The 16,880-nt window shown below is 35.1% G+C and overlaps 3 protein-coding genes across 5 annotated transcripts; 1 reads left to right on the forward strand and 2 right to left on the reverse strand.

Moving 5' to 3' along the window:
• Positions 1-638: 638 nt before the first annotated feature.
• On the reverse strand, positions 639-8,864 carry LOC141683339 (bifunctional dihydrofolate reductase-thymidylate synthase-like). Of its 3 annotated transcripts, none has more exons than XM_074488037.1 (12): positions 8,548-8,864; positions 6,376-6,805; positions 5,890-6,289; positions 5,731-5,775; positions 5,587-5,652; positions 5,263-5,324; positions 5,107-5,181; positions 4,846-5,011; positions 4,642-4,765; positions 4,291-4,397; positions 3,990-4,157; positions 639-3,479 (listed from the first exon to the last, which is right to left on the reverse strand). In XM_074488037.1, exons 2-11 carry the CDS (start codon positions 6,801-6,803, stop codon positions 4,047-4,049), a joined length of 1,584 nt encoding a protein of 527 aa, XP_074344138.1. In that variant the 5' UTR covers positions 6,804-6,805; positions 8,548-8,864; the 3' UTR covers positions 639-3,479; positions 3,990-4,046. The 3 variants fall into 3 exon arrangements, with proteins under 3 accessions (XP_074344138.1, XP_074344139.1, XP_074344137.1); XM_074488038.1 differs by having other exon boundaries at positions 639-3,473; positions 6,376-6,884; XM_074488036.1 differs by having other exon boundaries at positions 6,376-6,884.
• LOC141683763 (uncharacterized) lies at positions 784-1,539 on the forward strand. Its single transcript, XM_074488517.1, has one exon. The coding sequence runs from the start codon at positions 784-786 to the stop codon at positions 1,537-1,539; it is 756 nt and encodes a 251-aa protein (XP_074344618.1).
• A 2,883-nt stretch (positions 8,865-11,747) lies between the features above and the next one.
• On the reverse strand, positions 11,748-15,530 carry LOC141684750 (diaminopimelate decarboxylase 2, chloroplastic-like). The gene is made up of 4 exons (XM_074489856.1): positions 14,013-15,530; positions 13,549-13,669; positions 13,339-13,462; positions 11,748-12,442 (listed from the first exon to the last, which is right to left on the reverse strand). Exons 1-3 carry the CDS (start codon positions 14,193-14,195, stop codon positions 13,431-13,433), a joined length of 336 nt encoding a protein of 111 aa, XP_074345957.1. The 5' UTR covers positions 14,196-15,530; the 3' UTR covers positions 11,748-12,442; positions 13,339-13,430.
• Between the last annotated feature and the right edge of the window lie 1,350 nt (positions 15,531-16,880).

Raw genomic sequence — 16,880 nt, forward strand, 5'->3', positions numbered from 1 at the left:
TGAGCATGCCAAGATGGATATGTCATGACGTCAATTAGTCAGACATGTCTTTTCATAATTCGGCATGCCTTTTTACTAATTTTTTTATTTTTTAATAATTATTTTAATATTAGAAATATCCGTAAATAACAAATATAATTTTAAAATATTTACATATATTTTAATATCTAAAAAGTTACTAATGTAAATATGTATTATTATGGTATTTAGTTGTTACTATCAACTAACTTTAATTTTAAATTAAAGTTCACTGTATATTAGTATAATAATTATTTATTAATTTTTATTATATTTAATTGATAAATTGCATACCATTTGGGTATGCCTTTTGGCATAAAGCATACCTTTGGGTATGCCTTTTGGCATAAAGCATACCTATAGGCATGTCTTCGGACAGTCTCGTGACATGTATCCTAATCAAATGGTGTCCTAGATGTTCATTTTGATCGCATATATTTAAATATAATTGTAACAAAAATTGTCCCATCAAAAGTCTAAAGGAAGCAAGTGGAGGGAGAATAACATACAAAATCATTTTTTTAGGCTATAAATACAAGGCTAGCCTCTCAAGCATAGCTCACTCCAAAGCCAAAGAAAATAAGAGAAAAAAAAAACTTCTTCTTTTCTTTGCTTACTATGTTTATGTTCACTCCAAACACTACTCCAAACTCTCTATTTGACAACTTTTTGATCATAAACCAATTCTCCATTGAGTGACACCATTCTAAAATCCTCACTTCCATTTCAAATTTTGAGACTCCAACTCAAACATAACAACAAAAAATGGATTGCTTTGATATCAAAGTGGAAAAGGCCAATGCAATCTTGAGGTACAACAGACTTCAAAAGATCACAACTTTGTTCAGGTTCATGGAGGTCTGCATATTTCTATTCATTGTAACAAGGATCTCAGCTCATTTGCCATTGGCTTTCAAGGTATCCAGTGACTGTCTACGCGGTCTCTCGATCACTATCTTTAGCCCTGGCTTCCTCTTCATCCTTGGAAATGCAATTGTCGTCGTTCTTTTCTTGAAATCTGGACAGCTTTCAGCTCAGGAAACCAAAAACTTTAACCCTGTCATTGAGTTCTGTAATGAGTATGTTGAGGGGTGTGAGAACAAAATTGGTATTGATCAAGTCGACGGAGTCAAGAAACAGAGGAAAAGGCAGGGGAAGAAACAGGTGAAAGGTGACAAAGAAGAACCTGTGTTAGATTTGTGTAGTTTTGAAGATAGAACGATGCTTAGGAGCCACTCGGAGAATTTCATGAAACACCAGCCTCAAGATTCTTGCAGGAGACTAAGGCGAACTGTGACAGAAAATGGTAGGAAAAGCGAAAAATACAGTGAAAGAACTGATTATGCAGTGATCAGAAAAACACCAGAGCACGAGACTTGGGGACAGAACTTCAGTCGTAAATGTTATGCAGAGGATGAAATGAGTGGCGAAGAGTTCAGGCATACAGTCGAAGCGTTTATTGCTCGACAACAGAGATCTCTGAGGGAAGAATTCTCATCTATTGTAACTTATGGAGCTTAGATGATGAGCGGAAAAGAGAAAGATCAAGAGGTAGATCAGAGATGCCTCTTTTTCTTTTTCATAGAATTATGTAGTTATAGTTAGCTTAATTATCTAAATCATGCTACTACAATGGCATGGACGCTGTACAGTTTAAGCACTAAAATCAATGAGAATTTTATAGTCTCACTGGTTTTAAGTTGTATAGAGATGCATGCAACAAACCTTACTAGTAATTTGATGAATGAAACTAAAGTTGTACTCAGTGCACAACTCTCCGCATCAAAGATCCGAGAAATCCGTGCTCTTCTCGTAGAGATTATTTTTAAAGGATATCAAACGCGTGGCATAACGTATAACAAGCTGACACTTAATTCTTTAAAAAAAGCATTTCTAGACATATAACCGAAAAAATCACAAGTTTAAAGATGGAGATAATCATGAATGGGTTCAGCAGCAACTTGTAAGATGCCAAATGAAAATTGTTTCATAATATTTCCGGAAGGAAAATGCTTGGTATACAGAATTTTTTACATAATGACATGTGATGAATTTTAATTGGAATGACCCATCTGCATTTACATCAATATCACCAATTAAAAACACCTCACATCAAGTGTCATGTCATTTTTGTACAATTTTTTTGTACAAAATTCTGTACACCTAGCACTACTCTTCCCGGAATAAAACCTATTTGTAATAGTAGATCAGAGATTCATATATGTGAAAGACAGTGGAAATCCAGAGAGACTGGTAATATTGTGGGCATAATATGAGGAATGGCTATATATTCCACATTCTTTTTATAAAGATTAGTGGCATAATGCAAATTGACAACTGAATATTGAAAATTTCAAAGATTTGATTTTAGAATGCATAAAGGAACTCCACCAGAGTTTTGCTAGTATTATTATTTAAAAGATCATAGTAGAGTTCTAGAAACAACGGAAAACATGGTAAATTGAATGAAAAGATAATTGCAGGTTTGCAGGGCTTTTTATCAAGGAGTACTGGGTAAATGATATATAGTGAAAAGTTCAGTAGCTTTAGTTTAAAACTGACAAGAGGATAGGAAAAAGTAAATGTATTGGACAACACAAGGATGTTTTATTTACTAGTATGTCTAGAATTCAATGATGCTAAAGCTAAAATAGATTTCAAGGGAACTGAGATGCTAATATTGATACAAATGGGAGGGCTAAGACAAATATTTAACAACGATATAAAGATAATTTGATAATGCTAATATGAGAGATAATACTTGATAATTTAATTAAATACGGATCCTGGTGGGAGGGCTACGCGAAGTGAATATATATTTGGAAAACAGAAAATTCATGAAGGAGAATCAGGAGGCGGGCAATGTTGACTCCTATATGAATCGGATTAAGCTACTCCTACTTTCATGGTGCAAGATGAGGTCAAGGGTTGGATATATTCCTAAATTCTAATTCCTTGCAGAGGTTAGGTGCAAGATTTTTCAAAGGTCAGTGGAAAGACTAGAAAATGGGAAGCAATAGACATGAGAAGCCATCTCACAGAAAGCAACAGAATTGTGTCTACAAAATAAACACAATTCTAGACCAAAGAAAATTAATTGGCATGACCGATGAACTGATAAAAGGCTTGTAAACAACTAGAGCCAAAACAAATTTACTTTAAAGACAGTTAAAATTAAAGAAAAATCATAAACCCTTACACCATTCAACAGAAAGTCATCATCCAAGTTGAACAATCCTGGCGAGGGGGGACAAAACACGAATATAAACTAAAATATCCGGGGAAAAAACCAAACCAGAAAGTCGGATAAAAACATCTAAATCACCTTAGAACCACTGATCTGTCTGTGGACCTAAAGGATTTTCATTTCCTACATATGACTTTAACTATATTTCATCAGATAATTTCTTTTTGTATTATGTCATGATAGAGATCACTGCAAAAGCTCCCAGTAGCTGTTCCTGATCACAAAGAATAAACACGTTCAGTCCTTGAGTTCATTTTCTATTTGGGCAATAAGATAATTATATATACAATGGAAATGAGGACACTGCATCTCATTACCAAAAGGTTCAGATACTACAACAATACTCTACAGTACAGGCAAGGACATTTTTACAACCCAAAATTTAAGGACAAGCAGATACAGTACAGTAACAAAGTTATGTTAGGGCACTTAAAAAGAGATAATAAGATTTGAATTTTGACAATGACACTAAAAGAACTTATGTCAACAGCAGATGATTGTTTCATATCTTTTGCTGTGACGGTTTTACAATACTGAGGCTTATGTTAATTTTTGCAGAGTAGTCATTACAAAAAAAAAAACAATAAAATGGAAAATTATGGAAAATTTCTGAATTCTGAATCGTGTACCCTGACTCATTCATAGACCTTTTCGCATGACAAGTTGCAATTAATAGACATACTTGACATTAGATGATTGCCACATAATCAGATAGCTTACTTGCCTGAAAAACAACTGCATATAGGCAGGTTAGAGTCCAAACATTTGGATAGTCATCATGTTATACTGCCATTTTCATTGCGATTTTCTGGTGGGGATCATAGCCAATGAGTTTGAAATCAGCACTCTCAAAAGAGTCTATGTCCCTCTTCTCAGAATTGATCTTCAAGACCTAAACATTAATACAAACTTTAGTTCCATACTGGATAGGAAGCTAGAATACAAAAAGGATGACCAAATCCACTTCATAATACATAGGCGCCTTTTTGCAGATTACGGTTCATATCTTTTTACTTGATACTTACTGGAAATGGCTTAGGCTGTTTCTGGAGCTGGTCTTGAAGAGGTCTTATATGGTTACAGTAGACATGAGCATCCCCAATGGTATGAACAAAATCTCCGGGCACAAGATCTGCACGGAAGATACAGGGATTTTTTTTGTAAATACTTCTAAGAAAACCCACAAATCAAGAAATCAATTGTGCCTAGTCAGCGGATCGATCCACGTGGAAAATAATTTTTTTAGAGTTGATTAGAGAAAATGATAGCTCTCTAGCATTAGAAGCATCACGGTATATAATTTGCAACAAGAAACAAACAGTGGTACAACAATTAATGCAATAACAAAGCTAGCCAGTTGGTGCCGAAGTGCATACCACAAACATGAGCAATCATGCATGTTAGGAGTGCATAGGACGCGATGTTAAATGGAACGCCAAGACCCATATCAGCAGAGCGCTGATACATTTGACATGATAACTCGCCATTTGCTACATAGAACTAAATGAAAAGAAATAAAAATTAAAACACATAAAGGACTGTATAAAATATTAACATTTAGAGATTGTCGAAACAATAACCTGGGCAAACATGTGGCAGGGTGGGAGTGCCATTAGCTTGAGATCAGATGGATTCCAAGCTGAAAGGATAATTCTCCTGTCATCAGGATTATTTTTTATCTTTGAAATAACATCCAGCAACTGATCAAATCCTTGTCCAGTGTAGTCAGCGTGCATATCAGTGTACCTGTATATGACAAGTTCTACAGGTCAACAAACAAGCTAAACTTCTGCATTAAATTCTAGTAACCAATAGCTAGGCTACAGGAAAGGAGATCACACCTCGCACCAAAGTGCCTCCACTGGAAACCATATACAGGCCCCAAGTCACCTTCTTCTCTATCCGCCAAACCAATACTGGGAAGCAATAAAACTATATTATCATAAAAGAAACTCATAAGAAGTAGCCTGTATCTGAACCATGAAACAACCAACTACCTGTCAAGATATTCCCTGGATCCATTTTCCTCCCAAATATTAACGCCCTTCTCCTTAAGAAACTGTATACAACATCAGATTAACTGTAAAATAATCTTAAGCTGGAACTTATTAAGCAGAACTCATATGTATATTTGACACATCTACATATTTGAAAACAGACTGTTCAAGTAATGCTCGAGAAAAAAGACATGACCTTGATACTAAATACTACCTTCTAGTGTGAGTATTACCTTAAGCATGCAGCAGTAATAAATATAATTAGAACTTAACACTAATAACCAAAACAATAAATTTTGCATCCTGCAAAATTGATATTATTACCTTCGCATTCGTTGAACCACTGATGAACCACAGCAGTTCTTCAACAACTCCTCTCCAAAAAACTTTCTGTCCAGTCACAAACTGAATCTCAATCTAAAAACTCATTAACTTGAAAAAGAAAAAGAAAAAATAGCACAGACATGCCTTGGTTGTAAGGAGTGGAAAAGATTTGCGCAAATTGAACCGCATCTGTAAACAAGTAAAAGGAGAATCATATAACACATCAGCCCAGACATATGACATTATTTCTTAAAGCTTAGTATAAGACAGAAGGCATTTATCTTTAGTATGAGCTACCGTTACCTGGCAACCAAATATAGACACGGTACCAGTTCGTGTCCTGTCATTCTTTTCCACGCCATTTGAAATGATATTCTCAACCAGTCTCAGATACAAATACTCCTCATGTTTCTCATAAACTGGCTTTGGGAGGAAAGAGAACCTCTGAATTTCAAACTTACCAGAATCTAAGTTACCATCAGACAGCTGATCATTGGCCTCACTTGTAAGCTCCACACCAGAATTCCTCACACGGACATAAGTTGTAAAACAGTAACGGATGTTGTTTTCCACCACTGGGAATGATGAGTACCATGGCTGGAAAACAGATTCATTGATCGGAGGGATGAAGGTATCACATTCGATGTGTTCTTCGATTTCGGTGATGTGGACTGCATCACATCCAGGAGCATTGAGAGCTTCCCTGCATCAATAAAACAATACATCACATATGTTGAAAGGAAATCTCCTTAATAAATAATAAAGGAATAAACAACAAAGTGTAGTCACCTATATATCTGGCCACCCCCAATGATAAACACCTTTTCAATCGAAACACAATAAGGAGATTCTGCTAATAATTCCAGAGCAGAAAGCATGCTTCCACATATTACAACATTTTCGGCAGTTGCAATGTCAAAGCTCCCTGAACGAGTCAGAACAACATTAAGGCGTCCAGGCAGAGGGCGATGCTGGAGCGGAATGCTTTCCCATGTTTTTCTACCCATAATGACAGCATTTCTTTTCAAAGGATCTGATGTAGTCAGGGTGACATCCTTGAAAAATTTGAGGTCAGAAGGTAACTTCCAGGGCAAACTACCATCCTTGCCAATTCCCATATTATGGGCTGCAGCAACAACAACTTGATAAGTCCTCTGTGGATTAGGACTTGTAACAACACTTCCATTGGTTGGATTTGCAAGAGTTTCACTAGCCATCACTGTAGCAGAAGTTTGACAGTGAGTGAGATTAAATGATGATTTGTAAATGTACCGCCTTCTGAGAGAGTACAAAGAAGCCTAAAACTCAAACAAAATGAGTTAGTTTAACTCAAACAAAATGAGTTAGTTTAAGTGAAATTCTAATCACAAGAAAGATAGATAATCCAAAATGGCATATTTAGTGAAATAATAGTAGCAAAGAATTCATACTGAATTAGGAAAACAAAAAACAAAGAATGCTGCAAATAAGAAACCCAAGGTAGATCAAGAAACCTAGATTCCTAGGCTAATTATATATAGAAACAAATGTCTGTGTTTTACCAGTGCGCACACTTGATATAATAATTAATGGGAATTTATCTGATCAAGTGATGGACTGAATGATCAGAAAGCCAATCTCTTTATTTAATGTAACTAAAGTAACTACATTCACGAGTCAAGGATGAGAATTACCCAATAATTCGAAAGCATGGTTGACTAGAACTAATGTTAATAATTTGATTCACCAAAATAAATTTATTCGATATATCAAACACACTACAAAATTATGAAACAGACAGCTAAGCATAAAATGGATGCATTCTTGGACAGAAAATTAAGTCAATTTCTTAGTTAATGTGAAAGGTTATGGCAGAAAAATAATGTTTTCACATTGAACACGTTTCTTAACTCAGCAGTCAAAAGGAAAACTTGGTTTGAAATTTAGCAAGTCAAAACCGGAACCCCGGTCTCAAAAATAGAAAGTGAAAAGACTATATACTAGAAAAAGATGCGGAAAAGGCGAAAAAATCCAAACAAAGTCAAAATGTTCATCATTTAATGATAGGAAACAACACGTTAATTTAATGAGATTCTGAATAGAGTAATAGACTACACATTCCAAAGAGCGGTAGACGATATCAGTTTACCCACGTGAAAACAATTGTTTGAATAACGGGCAAAAGAAGTCTAACTACCTCTATCCATATTATCCTTTCCCTAAATACTGAGAAATAAGTAACTACCGCCTACCTACCAACAAGCGAAAACGTAGAAATAGACGCAAAAGTCCAAATGACAGTTAATCCGAATACTGCAAGTAGGTAAGTGTAGTGTGCCTGTCTAGTCAACTACCAGAATATGCTCAAGTTGCCTTAAGTTTTCTCACGAAAGATCATAACAACAATGTCAAACAATTAAGACGTGCAACTCATGCTACTACATAGTAACTTACCAACTGTCCAACTGTATTTCTTACACTAATAGAATTCCTGCAACTTCAAAGGTTTGTAACTGAAAACATCAAACCGAAGCAACAACTTTTCATAAACTCAAAAAGACATCCATAAACCGACTTAAACGAAGCTAAATGACAGTTATCTAAACATCAAAGCACATACAAAGACATAACTAGTTCAAAAAAACAAAATCAAGCACGAACACAATGAAATCAACAAAATCTAACCAAATCACCACCAAAACATCGCAGCAACACTACTCTACAGTACATAACATAACAGTTTTACACAGATCCGCAAGCGAAACCAGACAATCACACAAAATCAAGTAAATTCACAATGCAAATCACAAAAATCACCTCCTCAACAACTCAAAGTTTCAATCAACACATAAAATCGCTAATTAACAACAATTCCGGTAAAAAACATCAATTACAGCAATAATCGCTATCAAAAAGTAACAAAAATGCATAAAACAGCATAAATATACAAGTAAAAAGGAGAGAAATGCAGGAGAGAGTTACCGATCGGAGAGCAAAGCAGGAGAGAGTGAAGCGAGAGCGAGCGAGAGAGAGAAAGAGAGAGAGAGAGAGAGAGAGAGAGAGAGTGGAGTAAATTAGGGTTTAATTATGTATGAGAGAGAGAGAGAGAGAGCATTGACGCGTGTGTGAAAAACAAGGAGCTTCGAAAGCGGTTTAGGATATGTAAGTGAGATATGTAAGTATATTTGTATGTATAGGAGGAAAAGAGGGGGGGTGAAGATGAAAGACGACACAAAAATCAAAACTCACGCTTCATGCGGATGCCGCCAACGCCCAGCTTATTACTCCCCCCCTTTTCTAGTGCTTTGCTATGCTTTTAACACTTTCTCATTTCACCTCCAAATCCAATAATTGTTTTTATTTTCTCTAATAAATTGTAATTTAAGATATTTGAATATCCTTTATATACATAAATATTTATAAAAAATTATTCATTTGACAAATACATCTTATAACATTATATCCTGCGGATATATATATATACATATCACACTATATATTTATTACGCTAAGTCGGGCTATTCACGGAAACAATCTTCCTAAGGGCAGAGTACATCTTTCCCACTCAGGATACTACTTTAAGCGGTATATACATGGTTGATTAATGGATATCATGTAGCATTACTCCCTCCGTCCCACCGGATTATTTATGTTACTTTTCGGCACGTTTTTTAATGCTCGTTTAAAGTATAGTTTCATAATATATTTTTTTGTTTTTTTTTTGAATAAAAGTTTTATGTTTAAACTTTTATTCAAAAAAAAAATTGAAAAAACATTATGAAACTATATTTTATAGAAGTCTAGAAATGTGTGCCGAATAGTAACGTAAACATCCCAGTGTGACCCGTCCCTTAATACTTTTCCCGTTTGTCTTTATCACGTTTGCTCATGCACACTTTTAATAATTAATATCTTTAATTTCGTATTAATATAAAATATAAAAAGTTCACCGTATTAAAGTACTCATAAATATGGGTCAAAAAAGATCACTCATGACTATATATATACTCTTACAGATTATGCCTAAATTAATAATTTGTCTCATGTATGAAACGAGAAAAGTAAAAAGGTACAAAGGGAGTATCGGTTTTAAAAAAATCTCGAGGTGAGCGAGGGTCGAGCCTATAACCTGGGAAGACAGAAGATAAACTCTTAATCACTTGAATTATCTAATTTTAATCAAAATTGTTTTTTTTATCTTAAGTTAAACGACCGAACCGAGTTAAAATGATACAGAGCTAAATGAGTTAAGTTATGGTCGAACATATATAAAAATATGATTATAATAATTTTTGAAAGTATAATTTATTAATTTGTTTACAAAGTTAATTTTAGGAGGAGCTTAAAATTGTTATTATTTTGTTTATTCATTTTTTAAATAAGATGGACCACACAAATTATTTCAAATTATTATTAATTCTATTATTTAAATATTTTATAGTTGTACCTAATTTAAATCACATCCACGTGGAATACGTGTTCCAAAGTGTAACATAGCATGCAGCAACACGCGGCAGCAGATTGAATCAGATCACAACCGTCCACGTGGCTACCGATCTGCATATGCCCTGTCTCTGTTGCTGTTTAATTGCCTCTGTTTTTTGTAAATAAAACCGGATACGTATAGAAACTAAAAAGTTATCACTTGAACGTCTCAATTTCAGCTCATGTTTACATCAAAGACAAGAAATAATGTGGGGCCCAAAGTGCTCTAATTTGGATAACAATATTAATTTTATTTTAAAAAATTTAGTTTTATTGTCGATTTTTTAAAAATGTTATAGACCAAAGACCCTGTATTATTCTCCAAAGTGTAATGTCAATGTTGTCGATGATATCAAGTTAGCGACATCCCCATCTTCTATTCAGTTGTAGCCGAAAATGACTGAATTGATGAATATCGCCGAATTTCGATCCGGACCTGTTGCTCGATTAGATCGGATGTCGGTTCAAAACCCGGACCAAATATAATTGATTCGGTCCCGATTTTTAAAATAAAAAAAAATCGATTTTTGATCCGGTTTGTTGTAATATAATTGATCCGGGGACGGGTCCTCGATCTTTAAAATAAAAAAAAACAGTTTTTGATCATGTTCGTTGTCATGTGTAATCCAGTCGATTGAAAATGTGAAAATTTCGGCTCAGTCCACTGTCCCGTATGATCTTGGTCGAAAACCTGAAAAATTCGAACTTAATGCTCATGAATGGTCCAGGCCGGTCCGGTTTTGTACTTTTATGCAGCCCTGGACAAGATGATTTTTACTATTAATTAATTATGTTAATAATTTCTAAAAAACTTGGGAACACTTTGAAGTTTGAGCTTGTATTTCAAACAAATAAGCAAAAATATTGCATAATAATTAATGAGAAATGTTAATTACAGAGCAAATTTTTTGTTTCCAAAACAAAAAATGAGTGAAAATACTAAACTGTTTCCGCATTCACAATAAATATTCCCTAAAAAAAATTAAGAAAATAGTAATTTGATAATTTCACGCTCTATTGTTCCGGAAACAAAAAAAATACTTTGAAAATAACTTTTTTTTATTAGAGTCGAACCTCATTCCCAACACAATTCAAATCAATTCAAATCGAATGAGGAAAATAAACCTAAAACCCGTAATTTGGTAGATATCACACCTAAAGTCCGTAATTCGGTTGATATCATCGCATTTGACAAAACTCATGACTAGATAGACATTACGTATTTCACATTTTTAACCAAAATGAAAAAAAATATAATTGGTATTTGACTTTGGACTTTCCTTCTTTGTTAAAATACGATCATCAACTTTCATTACACTTCTTATTCAGTCTATAAAATATTAAAGTAGGTGAAGATTATATAAATGTACAAACTTAACAATCAATCGGAATAAGAATCAAAACTAAAATAATATACACTAAACAATATATATTATTCCCTACGTACCTTTAAATCGTAAACATTTGAAATAAAGTGTTCGACACGCATTTTAAGGCTCCTGTATAGTATAGTTACATAAATTATTTTTAATTTTTTTTTCTTTTGAATAAGTATTAAATATTTAAACTTTTATTAAAAAAGGAAATTTTTCAAAATAAGTTATGCAACTATACGAGATAAGAGTCTTGAAATACGTATCGAACACTGACAATTCAAAGGGACGGGGACGGGGGACGGAGGCATAATATATATACCAAAAGAAAAGGTCAAATTCATTTGAATGGGAGAGCTGAAGAGTTAAATTAACAAAAAAAAAAGAAACCTGAAGAGTAATATTGCTTTCTTCAGAAATGATGAGAAGTCCCAATCAGATAGACTATGTACTACTATATTCCATCAGTTGAACTCTTACCTCAGGTACAGGAGAGGTGTACACGGTTAGGTTTGGGGTGGTTGCAAGGTCAAATCCGCCTCAAACCATATAGCGGTTTTCTTAAATCTCCAACATTAGTCGTAATTGCGGTTGCGGTTAATTGCGATTTTTTCAACCGCGACTTTTCCTTTTGGTGCAGATTGACTTGCAGTTCAACCACCGACTTGCACGGTAAATGATAAGTAAAATAGTTCATTATAATATACTTGCAGTTCAACCCGATTTTTACGATTATTTAAAAATCAAATCCGTAGTCACCACAAATTTGCGATTCATGTACTTTCAATTCGCATTCGATCCGCATTTTCCGATTATCTGAGACAAGCAGTGCGATTGCCGCGGTTCCCACCTACCCTAATTACAGGTCAAACATGGTATAGTTCAAACTCGCAGCTGCATCTGCCATTGTAAGTCTTGAGGGAGATACAATGTCGGTAGAACTAATCATTCATCTGAAATCGAAAATCCAAGATGTTCCTGGCGGAAATATGGCATCGTAGAAATTTTTTCTTCTGTAACTGCCAAAAAGTATTGGAAAATTTTACAAGGTGTTAGAAATATTCATCTAAATTTAACAAAGATCAAAATTTACTTTGCAGCTAGACAATAATGAAAACATGAGATCGCCAACAAGCCCTCTCAGAAATATAATTCTAATCGAGTAATCGGCACCTAGCTGTGGGGTTAAGATCAATAAAGTGCCAAACTTAATTATAGAAGCAAATCCATTGCATCACATGAAAATATATTATCAAGCTCGAGTCGAGTCGGAGTTTAAGCCATATGAATCAAGCTCGTGAAAAGCTCAATTCTTTTACGTTGTACCAAAAGCCTTAGCGCGTAGCAGAGACTGCGTTGGGTACTTTCGGATAACAATAGCATTGTTGCAACAACCAAACTTAGAGACCCTGAAAATACCTCATCTGGTCAGCAAAAGTATCCCGGTGCCAGATTTGGGGTACTGATCCATCAAAATTCATATCCAGATTCACAACTTCATTATCAAGAATATTTGGAAGGATGACAAAATAAATAAATGTCCATAAACTAGATGATAGATACTAGGAGCCTGGGATCATGCAACAAGATTACCCACAGTGACTCTCTTTTGATGATTTTTTTTTATAAAAATTTAGCTGTTTATCTATATATTACATAGCTTCAAAAGCCCCTGCATGTATCTAAAACAAAGCTAAATCCTAGACAATATGATGTATTTCTAGTAAGTGCATCCCGAGTTTTTTAACGGGAAGGAAGGAAGTGATTAGGAGGTGGTAAAGTACTTTCATCCCATTTTTGGAGTGAAAGTTTTGGAGCGAAAGATTGTCAAATTTGCATTCATTAACACTTGCTTTCGCTCTTTTTAAAAACTCGGGAGCACGATTACGGAAGTAAGTGAAACTACTTTACTTACCCTTCACTTGCTTTCCTTCCTTTTTAAAACTCCGGAGCAAGGGGTAAATTTGATGTGAGCCTTGGGCAGGCAGAGAGGGAGCTAGTTTTATGTCAAACTCTATGTAAAATTCTCGTCAACAAACCTTAACAAAACAAACAGGAGCTGGTTAAGTGAAAGAAATATATGAAATTCAATCCTGGTTTGGAATGTACAACTAAAAAAAATGACCTGGTATTCTGGTGGGTGCATGTTCAATCCTGACTTGGAGTACTAGACCCACCGTAACAAAAGCGAAAACCTCGGCATCAGCTGGCAGCTGTGTAGAGGAAACCAGCTTTATGTGCTGCACCTGGCCATTTACATTTAACAAGTCAGTAACGTTTAAGGATTGAAAGTAGTACTTTTTTGGGGAAAAAATCAAAATTTATAGTGTAACATGAATACTTGTTGAAATAATACAAAAAACAGTAAATCAAGAGGGAGAGAGAATTCAAAAGGATTATAAATGACTATGTAATTTTGCAAAAGAACAAAAGACTACTACCCTTCTTTTTCTTTTCCAAGTAACCCAAGAGGTCAAGACTTATTTTAGTTCATAAAGAATGCCACCATAAGATATTTTACAGGAAACCGACACTTCCACATACAGAAAATTTGCCAAGCATGTTAAACTGGGAGTAGCAGATTCATACTTGATAAGCATCATAAAGACTAGGATGGATGAGCCCTGACATGCTTCCGGCAATCACAATGAAAGTTAATGGCGTCATTTGAATAACTCCAGTAACCCGATAACCAAACAGCAAGGGTTTAGTAATGAGATTGAGATTCCAAAAAAGAAGTAAAGAATTACCTCTGTAATCTGCAACAACCATGACGAATATACATAAATCTTATCAAAATTCAAAAGTAAAGACAATTAAACAAACTACGCGTTGTGGTGGTCCAGTGCAGTTGGCGCAGCAAGAGTAATCCTCTAATCTTCTGTGATCTATGTTCCAGTTTCACACCGTTATAGAGTCAAGTTATATATCTAAGCCGGAAAGTATACAAAACAAGACATATGAAAATTGCCATGACAAAATACTCAGGTCATTCTACAGCTTTATCATCAGTAACAATTATAGCTGCTCCACAGTAAGGGCAGTCCCCACAATCCCGAATCCATGGATACAAGCAACACTAATGGTATTTGTGCCCACAAGGAAAGCACACAAGTTCAGCTCCCTCCAAAAAGATCTCCAGGCAAATGCTACACTCGAGTGACGCCCCAGAGATATTTTCTTCATCGCCCTTCTCTGTAGTGGTGAAAACCTCAATGTGCAGATGGTCCAAATCAGCTTGAGCAAGTCCAGGAGGACGGTATTTTGTAGATTCTGATGCTATGTATGATCCTATGTCAGAGCTAGATCTGGTAGATGGGTTAAGTCTAGCCAACATGTGCCACTCCTCAATATCCCTCATATTTCTATGCAAGTCAAGGTATGAGGCTCTTATGTTTCCCCTGGGATCACTTCAAAAAAATAAGATATCTAAGTGAAAACATTTACTTCCACTTAATACAGCAAGTCACTCTAACAATAATGATAAGAACACATTCAACGGTGTAATAATAAGACCAAGATCAGATGTTACAATTAATCAAACTCATAGGTTTGCAAAGCTAAACAAGGCATCAAGAAAATGACACAAAGAAACCAAAAACCCTAGAGAAAGCTCCCTCATTTTGGGTTGAAAAGAGCTTATTACTATGAATAGACACAAGAATTCGTAATTCCAATTTCGCAAGTGGACCACACCATTGTAATGAACAAGCCTAAGAGGAGGTCGAAGGAACCTAAATTACATAATGGAACATGGAATATAGTAGTGTGTCAAAGGAATATATGTGGATGGCACCACAAAAAGAGAAAGAGAAGGAAATGAAAAACTTGACATAAGAATGTTTCAGGATTCAAATTTCAAGTGAAAAAAAATCCCTTGAATGCCCATTATAATCTGCAGGATCCTCGAGTCCAACTAAAATTTCTTCTGATGTCTAGTGGAAGACAGGTAATAGGCCTTTGTCTTAAAAATCAGACCATCGTTGGACATAGCGAAGTACTTATGCTTTGAAAGAAAGGTATATGTCTACAACACCCTATTGAAAGATTTATTGCTCCTAAACTACAAGCCCTTTAATACATCAGAAACCAGTCAGGATAACAACTTAAATTACTAAAATCCAAATCAAGAACTACAATGCAAAAGCAGATCAACATGCATTCAAAGTGAATAATAGCAATTAATACATCAGAAATCAGTCAGGATAACAAATTAAATTACCAACACCAAATCAAGAATTACCATACAAAAGCAGATCAACTTGCATCCAAAGTGAATAGTAGCAACAGCGAAAAGAAGAATGCACAAATTTATTACAAACATCTGTCCAGTTAATTGAATGCCATTTAATCTCTCAAGGAGCCTTTCTCTAGCAAGCAAGACATCTCCAGGAAGCCTGTCACTCCGAACAAATCTCTCACGACTAGGTATGCTTGTAAAAACATCCAAGTCGACATTGGCTGGAATAGACTGGCTGCTAGAAGCTATGTTACTTGGACTCGGCTAGAAGTGTCCGACACGGACACGTGTCCAGGTATCAGACTCGGCAACATTTTGAAAAATATACATGTTTTGGGCTTGAAATAAGTGTCCGAGTCCGAATGTCCATGTCCAAGTGTCTGAGTGTCCGACACGGGTACTCGGAGGTAAAATGAAGAGTCCGAGTAACATAGGCTAGAAGAGCCACCTCTTTGATCAAATCTAACTGATTCACGCTCCTGAGAACAATAGTGCAACTCAGTAATCCATAACAACAGGTAAAGTTCCAAATAACTAAAGAATTCACGAAAAGCATATCCACAAAACAATAATTATAAACTCTAAAAATTGGCCAAAAAGGAATAAAAGATCACACTATTGCAAAAATTTAATATATACTCAAGCCATAAGTCTTCAGTGGATTGATTTCAGAAGGAACGAACAGCAAAAGGTAGATACACACGATGGATTCAAACATAACGACATGATGCAAACAATCATTCTAAGTTGCAGCAGAATGATTCTAGCGTCACCACTGCAAGTGTCATATCTGTTACTTGTTTTAAACATCAACTTCAAATAACCAAATCATGCAGAAGTTAAAACATACCATAGAGAGCATAAAATGAAAGAAAAAAAATGAAGAGATAAGACCAAAGGAATTTATAGAATCACTTGAAGCTTTGATTCTGAGTATCTAACTAGGCCTCCAACTGATAGCTGGTCAGATGTTATCTTCGATAAATGATTCCTATGATTCAGACTCTCCTTTGAAGAAAAAACCGTGCCTCACTTAAACGAAGGTGCAACTTGCCAACACATGCCTTAAGTCTAAAGAGGCGAGGCATGCACGTCTTTTTAGCATCCACCTTGCCCCAGAACTCAATCAATACTGATTAAACAGTGAGAGCTATAAATTATAAGTTGTGAATTAAACTTCCCTATTGGGTCTAAGGTTTCCTATTAGCCTGTAATTG

This window comes from Apium graveolens, chromosome 9 (assembly GCF_009905375.1).
Source record: "Apium graveolens cultivar Ventura chromosome 9, ASM990537v1, whole genome shotgun sequence".
Lineage (NCBI taxonomy): Eukaryota > Viridiplantae > Streptophyta > Magnoliopsida > Apiales > Apiaceae > Apium > Apium graveolens.